The 8751-nt window shown below is 39.9% G+C and overlaps 2 protein-coding genes across 6 annotated transcripts in view; one reads left to right on the top strand and one right to left on the bottom strand.

Annotated features, from left to right (window-relative positions):
• Positions 1-514: 514 nt before the first annotated feature.
• Positions 515-4515, top strand: LOC120722638 (twist-related protein 2-like). The gene has a single exon (XM_040013690.1). The coding sequence runs from the start codon at positions 1183-1185 to the stop codon at positions 1816-1818; it is 636 nt and encodes a 211-aa protein (XP_039869624.1). The 5' UTR covers positions 515-1182; the 3' UTR covers positions 1819-4515.
• Positions 4516-5645: 1130 nt separating this feature from the next.
• The window catches only part of LOC120722632 (histone deacetylase 7-like), a 55920-nt gene continuing 52814 nt past the window's right edge, over positions 5646-8751 (bottom strand). For all 5 annotated transcript variants that reach the window (XM_040013680.1, XM_040013682.1, XM_040013681.1 and 2 more), the window contains one exon: positions 5646-8656. In XM_040013680.1, coding sequence (XP_039869614.1) covers positions 8614-8656 — 43 coding nt within the window. In that variant the 3' untranslated portion in view covers positions 5646-8613. The remainder of the gene's footprint in view (positions 8657-8751) is intronic.

The following is an 8751-nucleotide window of genomic DNA, read 5'->3' as shown; positions in this document are numbered from 1 at the left end:
CTGTCTTCATTCTTTTAGTATTGTAAGGAAATGTATCAACTCTTTATACAAGAGATCATTATTTATGTATTTTTGCATTTACTACATATGGAAAATAATGGTGCCTCATTGGTGGCCAAGTGTTGTGGTAATAGACTACCATGTTCATTGTATTTCATGTAATTTAATAAGTATTATATACAGCAGTTCCTGTTAATCCCACACCTTTAATCATTGCATACGGCCAAAATCGCAACACTAGCTGAATTTTCTTTTCTCCAAGTTTTAACTATTACTCCATCTGCTTGGAATGTGTTTAAAAAATCACCACATTTCATTATTTGTAAAGCACAAAAAACAACCTAGGGGCAGAAAAATCTAAGTTGAACTTTGCCCAACTTTATAATCAGAGACAAACATTGGTGGAGCTTCTTTTTAATGAATTTTTTTGTTTTTAATTATATTGAAGGCAATGGTTGACTGTGCTGAACTGTTAAGAGAAGACGACAGAGAACGGTCTGCGAGAGGCGGGGGATGGTAATGGCTTACTTTAGAGGAAATCTGGAACCTATAAACTCGGGCAACTTCTGGGACCAGAAACGTCAGAGCGATTCGTTTCACTTGGTTGTATGGCACACCTTTGTCTCCGCCTCATCCTTTGATCCGACCAATCAGTCAGAATTCATTTTTTTCTGTTGTCTTGTGCTCAGCTGTCCCCCAGAAAAAGAAACCTTTGGACCAATCAGTGAGTCAGATGGGTGGGCAGCTGAAAGCTTCATGCTCCCTTCGCTTTAAAAAGTCTGATTCGATTTGCTGTTGTCTCACATGCTGCAGTGGGAGTGGGACATGAGAACGTTCTAGCTTTGCTGATGCAGCGTTCTCTCAGCGAGTATGGGAAGAGATTTTTAACATGTAATGCGACAGAGCTGATCAGAAAAACTGAACTCATTACTTACGTGTTTTGGTTTGGCATGTCTGGATATGACAATGTGAAAAGTTGGTTGGCGAAGAAGAAGAACCCAGCAGAAGATCAGAGGAACCCGCGGCTGTACTGAGGGAGTTCCCGACAGCAATCGGAAGGGAGGGAAACTGCTGTTACGGGTGGAGGAGTGGAGAGAGACATTAAAGGAAACTGGACAAAATAAGAGTGAAGGATACAGTGAAATAAAGAAGAGAGGAGATAGAAGAAGAACGTGGCCAAGCATGCGAGAGGAGGAACACTCAAATGACCATCCTGAGGGAGGGGTGGTGTCCAGCAAGGAGAACAACAAACGACCACTTTCTAACGCCTGTCCTGTTGTGGTTGCGACGGCGGGGATCACCGGGCGTAAGCGGCAGATGGGTGCCCAAATGGAGGATCACATTTCCGCAATTACACCCACCATGTCGGCAGACGACGGCAAGGTCAAGCCAGTAGATGACATTCAGAGCTACAATCCTACTGGCCCCAAAAAGCTCAAGAAGAGTCCTCAGCATCACCCGCTTTCCCTTTCTCCTGCGCCCGGTCCCAGCCCTGAAGGTCTTTCAAGCGGCCTCGAGGACCCACACGGCCAGCGGGTCATCGCCAACATCCGGGAGCGCCAGCGGACGCGATCTCTGAATGAAGCCTTTGCCTCGTTGCGCAAAATAATCCCAACGCTCCCGTCTGACAAACTGAGCAAGATCCAGACACTTAAGTTGGCGTCACGCTACATTGACTTTCTGTACCAGGTTCTGCAGAGTGATGAGATGGACACCAAGCTGGCAGGATGTAACTACCTGGCCCATGAGAGACTGAGCTATGCTTTCTCTGTCTGGAGGATGGAGGGAGCCTGGTCAACCATGTCTGCTGGTCACTAGCCTTGTCTGGAAGCCTAAAAAGTATGATGCAAAGGGGCTGAGGAGATGTCCAAACTGTGTCTGCTCACTAGTGGATTCACACTACTTGACACCTCGGTTGCGATCTGGTTGCCTCAATGAAAAGACAGCGTAACACTTCATGAGAGGAAGCTTTCACATGAGCATTTGTTTGATTGGTTATGAACTTATGAGATGTAACCGTGGATTATTGTCATTCCACTTATCTGCTTTTACCAAAGCAGCTATCACTGCTCACGAATGCAAATGCAATGAGTTCAAGCAGGGACTGCTAGCTTATTTAGGGATTGTTTTCTCTCTTTTTTTCTTTTAACATGTGTATTTTGTTTACATGAATCACAATGGAAGCTTTCATTCAACATGCATTCGCTTCATCAAGCTGATGGTTAAGGACTCGATCGTCTTTGACGCTTCATAGCAGCACAGCTAATTCTGCTGGAGCCCCCTGACCCATCAGCTCTCTCAGGTACTGAAGCATGACAGCTGGTTTCATCATCATTGCCATCACCCCTGATTTTATCACCTTAAATAAAATCAGTATTATCACTATTATCAGTAACATAATCATCACCATAGGTCTACATACAATGAGCCATTTTTTATTTAACTTTCTTTCTTTCTTGAGGTAGAAAGTGTATAAAGGTTTGTGTAATATCTATAGAGCAGAGGACTTAAAAGAAAGAAAGAACTGCGAACACCATACTGAATGTTGCAAGAGTTGTCAGGCTTTTGACTTTTCCGTGGGCTTTCAGCTCCTGGTTTTCCAACATTGACATTTAAGGAATCCCTGACTACCTCTGAACCTTAGCAAAAGTTGGAAAAAAAAAAAAAAAGCAGCCACGGCCGTCCGTCACTCTGCCTTAAGTTTCTTGTCCATCCCAAAACCTAGCCCCTTTGTTTCTTTCAGTGCCAAAAAAACCTCTCCCCTTGACATTCTTTCCTCTCGTTCTGGCCCGAATTTGCTTGCGTTGCACGAAACCGCGATACAGCTAGCGAGCTGACGAGGAGGCGTAATGAAAACAAACGGTCTCGGAAAGCCATGAATCATGTGTGTCACCATCAAAGGGGAAGGCTGATGTGGCTCCCTGCTGGGCTCCCATAAACCACTGGTAGTGATGGAGGAGGTGAGAGCTGATTTATACACACAAATGTAGAGGTGCACACATGCAACTATGCACTTAAAAAAATACACTTTTTTCAATACATTGGCTCCACTAGGGAAATGCTATTGGAGTCCACATCATTACCAAATGATATACCTTTCTTTCTAATATTGTAGGCTTTTGTTTTGTGAGACGCAATGAACATTAAGTGTAAGGTTTACAGTTATTTCAAGACAACAGGACTGACATGCTGTTTGGCTTCAAAGCACATCCATGACAATCCATTTCTCCCCTCACTGCCAAAATACATGAAGACCGGCAACCTATCATTAGAACGTCCCAGGGAGGTAGCTAATGTTTCCAGCTCTTTTAAAGACTTATGGAGATGTTTACCGAGCCCCACAGTCAGCACAGTGCGGTCTCTGAAGGCTAGACTTCACTGACATGTTAGAAGACACTTGACATTTAGAAAGAATCCAGTTGTGGGCCAACAGAGAAAAAGCAGCCCCTGTGCATTTCTATGTGAAATGCAAACATTAAAATGAGTGCATGGCCTTGCCTATTCTCTATGTTGTCATGTAATTCAAGTTGTATTCTAAATTTTCATTTATGGATCAAATTGAAACTGGAAGTGACTCATCTCTCGCTTGAGATGCCTTAGAATAACATACAGTTATATCCTGCCTTTTGCCATTCTTACTTGGAAACAGGAATTTTGAATTATCTTTATATACGCAACATCCAATGCTGATGTGTATAAGTGGTTACAGTAGTAATATGTCTTTCTTTGTCTGACCAGCTGCTGAATAAAGTGACTGTGATCTTTCTTTTGAATCTCTGTTCTGCTCCTTGTTCTTCTGTCTGCGTATGCACTTTGTATGTCATGCTTCAGAGTAATGTGGGAAAACGAGGATCAGCTATACATACAAAGTGCCGTCATTTACCGAGAACATTTTTTGACCACTTTCCTTCTGTAGTACCTTAAAGAAGCTGATATTATAGCTGTCGCTGTAAAAGATTGTGTAGTCGAAGCCAGGCTTTCATTTCAGAGAGCATTAGCGTATCCATCTCTTGTGCACTTCTCAGACTTTAAAATCAGGCTTTGCTTTTATGACTTATTACTTGAAATGTGTACAGTGTGATGCTTTACATACTGACACAGTATGACTTCGTAAAGCATCCTAAGCAGAAAACTCCTGAAAAATAAAACTATCTGCAAAACTTTCTTGAAGTTCTTATTTTCAGTGATTGGTGCACAGATTTCTACTCTCACCACGCCTTCCTTGTCTCCTGTCTCTCTTGTTAAACTGTCTCCTTTCCTTTCCTTTCCCTTCCTCCTGCCTCCCCCTGCTTTCTGTTTTTTAACGAGGTCTGTGTGCCTTTGCCCGGTCAGGAACACTTAATTCTTCCCAAAAGAAACATGTTAAAGTGCAATTAAGTGCTCAGGAAATATTTATAGTATGTTTAGACCTAAATAATAACTTATAGCTTTATCATCTCAGTTGTGCTGTAGAGTTACTGTTTTGAAACTTGATGATTTAACAAACACTAAATGAATAAAGCTTTTGCACCACAATGTAAGAGTATTTTATTTTCATTTTTATGATCGCAAGGGAACATACAGTATAAAACTAAGTGAAGAATTTCAGTACAAAAACCCTGAATTGCAAACTATCCAGTGATGACAAAGCTCCCAAATAAAACAAGAATAACGTGATCTTAAGACTTGTGATATCTGTCTGCTAAGATATGTAGCTCCCCGATTTACAGCTTCTGATGTGCTGTGGTTTACAGAAAAATATAAACCCAAATGATTTTGACACAACATAAATACACTCACCAGCAACTTTAATCTTTAGTGTTAGCTTGTTAGCAGCCATCGTGCTGGATTTATAGATGCAAAAGTGACGATATTCAGATAACAGATGAAGTCCTAAGTTTTAAGCTAGTGCTAGCAAGTTTGATTAGCAATCAATTACCAACCATAACAACCATCTGAAAGGTGTGACTTGAAACTAAGTGATTTAGTATTTTTAAATGTCTCTTAAATATCAAGTGACACGTTTTCGCTGTCAGCTACGACACTACATCCTCACAGGTTAGCGACACTGACATGGCATAGCAGAGCCTGACTTATCCTCCCATTTTTCTCGCTAATGGAAACAATAAGTTACAAATCAAACAGAATGCTGTAATTTGTCATTTCCTTTGTAATTAAAGGAAAGTGTTTACTGAGCTAGCAGACAAAAGAGCCTTAAGCATCATTAAGTTGCCCCCTGCTGACTGTTAGAAAGAATGCAAATTTAAGGCACTTCCATTATCTTTTTACTTTTCTGACCTAGAAATGTCCACCTTTTATATACAGTATTTCAGATTTACTGCACTTCCTTTTAGAAATGCAATCATCAGATTGAGTGGGGGCAATCAGGTCCATCAGCTAAATGCTACTTTTAGTAAAGTATATATATTATCAAAAGTGATATTGCATGTATACACTTATTAAAACTTGTATTAAATGGATAAACAGTTCTAGCAGATCTCAAACTAAATGAGTCCATTATGTTCATAATTTCTGTTTGTCATAGGTGTATTTTCCTTTCTTACGATGGGTCTTTTCTTTTTCACAGTCTAGTGTACACTATTAGTGTTAATTTCTGCAGAAAAAATAACTTTCTGAAAAAAATGACACGGAAAAAAATCAAGGGCTTATACTGGAAATTATTTTTTAATCAAGAGGAAAAGACAAAAGTACAAAATAGATAATCTTTCTATACATACAAATGGTAGGAAATGTAAGAAAATAACATAAGTAAATAATAAAGAATAGTATGAAATAAAGATTTCAATGTCATGTTTAGAGATACAGAGTTACTGTACGTCCAGTTAGTTAAGAGTTACCAATACACATACTACTGAATGCATCAAGGCACATGTGCAACGTGTATTTTGGTCTTTGAGTTACTATTTACAGTGTCTTTCTTTAAGAAGAAGGTACAAATTACATAAGTAATAAAGGGAATTAAGAGCTGAGGCAATACTGGCCTCTACATAAGACCAAAAACACGAGTATAATACAAGAGAGGTCATTTACAGAATCACAGACAAGCAGTTTAACACTTGCAAATCCATGCACATTATGTACTAGTGTGCATGCAATAACAACACACTCTCTCTCACACACGCACACACGTCAGATAACGTTGACTTCATACTTTACTTTCTTTTAAGAAAGACGCAGCATCGCGTTTCAATGCTGCCACTTTGCTGTCGAGAATACTCTGGTACTCTACAAGAAAGACATACCAGCTGCATTTATCGGAGAACAACGATCCTCCGTGCAACATTTTCTCAATAATTCCTGTTGAGATACACGTGTACTGCAGCAACATTGGGATAATAAAAAAAAAAGGAAAAAAAAAAAAAACATTTTGGTGTCCACTGTAATTTTTGTTTAAGGTAAAAGCTCCGAGGCCTCCTGTCGGGCAGAGTGTACCCAGGGTCTGATTAAAACAAATGCTTAAACAGTTTATTTTACTCGGATTAAAAAAAAAATGATTCTTTGTTACTTATAAACACCAAAATCATGGAAAAAAAAAAAAATCTAATTGTGCTGCTCAATCAATCAAATCATGGATGTAAAAAAACCAAAGAAAACTTTTAGACAAAGCTAAAGAGCCACTGCACTGATCAGTTAAGAATTCTAGTAGTTATTCGCTGTTAACAGAGGTCTGAACTTTACACTTTACCTTCAAAAGCTCAACTAAAAACATTAGTACTGGTCATCAAAATGTGAAACTGGTCAAACCTCATATGATGGGAAAAAAATACTTTAACAAACTAGATTTTGCTACAAAATAACCTAGAAGAAAAACGAAGAAACACAGTCTTGGACTTTGACTGTTTGGAATGCCGAGCCCTTTATATGCTCCTTTAAGAGGGTGGTCCAACCCCCCCAAAAAACAAACGTCAAATGATTGACAACATGTCAATTACAAACATCAGCTTAGATGATGGACTGACGTGTTGTAGCGTTGTCTAGGCTGATTGCATGATAACAGTTTGAATGAAAAGATTCTCACAATGAAGTTCACTTCAACATAGCATTCATTTCCTTAATTAGGCTGTGATGGATTATAGATAATGAACTAAATATTTACCAAAAATAAAAAAAACAAAAACAAGTCACTGTACTCATTAACCAAATCAAACAATTTACAAAAAGACTGCATATGTGATGTTCATCTAAATCCACAGGTTTAAACGTTGTTTTACAAAAGTCAAGTCGCTGCGGGAGCAGTATCCATACTGGTCCCTTGCGGTGCTTCAACACAGTCCCATCACCAAGTGCAGGCTGTTTTAAGGCAATTTTCTTTGGGTGATGTCCTTTAAGTGCATTAACAGTATTGCTACTACAATAGAACAATACAGTGGTCCTCAGTGGTGCCACGGTGGAATGAACACTCCTTTAGTCTCAAATATAAACAATAATACACAGTATTGAATACTAGTGGTACATCGATAGTTTGTCATTGCTGTGTGTGTGTGTGTGTGTGTGTGTGTGTGTGTGTGTGTGTGTGTGTGTGTGTGTGTGTGTGTGTGTGTGTGTGTGTAGGCTTTTAAATGCACATGAATGTGAGACACTGAACAGCAGTAAATAATAATTCTGCTTTGAAAATATTGCCTACTTTTCAGATGAATTAAACTCTACAGTATTTCAGCCCAGACGTGTCCACAGTCAGTCAGAGACCATTTAAGACATCTCAGATGAAGATTGGGAAAAAGATAGCAAACAACATTTCATCCAAATCTTCAAAAAACCTTTAAATTATCTACAGAGAGGAGAAGTTTGTTTTTTCTTTCCCAGAGCTTTGGAATTTCTCATGGTTCACATTATGGAATGAACAGTGCAATAAAACAATGAAGAACTGCCCGTTCTTTCTTTGTTTTGTGTCTTTGTTTCCTCTTCTTTGCTTCTAGTGGTTAAATTGTAGGTAATGACATCATTATAGCAGACGCAGCAACTAGGTCTCTCTTTTTTTAAATCTTGTTTCTTATTGATGGGGCCACTTCTTCATGGTGCTACGTTTGCATCGTGTCCATCAAGCATATACGCCTTTACCTGCTGGTATACAGTAGTTTTGTTCTGCATTGTTTTTCATCCCACTCAGTTCGAGTCTGATATGAGAAGCAATGTGGCAGAAAGAATTTATGATCTGAAGTTTCCCTCTGATGTTGGTATTAAGGCAAAGGTAAGGCAACAAAAACAGCTGCTGGTGCTCCAAGAGGAATCAGAGCTCAAGTCCACTTCTGATTTTTGGTCTGATCCTCAAAGGTTTGTGGTAACAGGGCTGTGGCCCTGACAATACGCACACACACACGGTCCAATGTCAGTAAGAAGACATGAGAAGACTTATTGAAATCAACTTGTATTGCTCTTTGGTGAGGTTTCAGAAGGTTACTCAGCTGCAGGTAGTGCTGCTGGCTTCAGCTGAGTGGTTGAGGTGCTCAAAACGGCGGGTCTGTAGAGGTTCAGCATTGTGTCTCAGTTGGCCTGCATATGTGTGAAGAAGGTTGGGGCTCAGTGGCTTTGAAAATGTGTCCCCTTCATGTTCATATGACAACACGGGAGATCTGAGGCTTCTGAACGTTCTGCGAGGTGATTGGTTGGGTTTTCTTACATGGAGTCGCTGTCATGTTCCATTGGCTCATCAGGGAGGCTGGAGGGAAGTGTGAAAAGCACATGTGAGCAGAGACCTGGGAGAGTTTGCATCAATATAAAGGATGGAAGTGGGATTTTTGACTGTGTGTGTTT

The sequence above is a fragment of the Simochromis diagramma genome, unplaced genomic scaffold, assembly GCF_900408965.1.
Source record: "Simochromis diagramma unplaced genomic scaffold, fSimDia1.1 OVJJ01000705.1, whole genome shotgun sequence".
Taxonomy (NCBI): domain Eukaryota; kingdom Metazoa; phylum Chordata; class Actinopteri; order Cichliformes; family Cichlidae; genus Simochromis; species Simochromis diagramma.
Note: the sequence above shows the minus strand (reverse complement) of the source record. Positions and strands in the feature narration are given on the sequence as shown.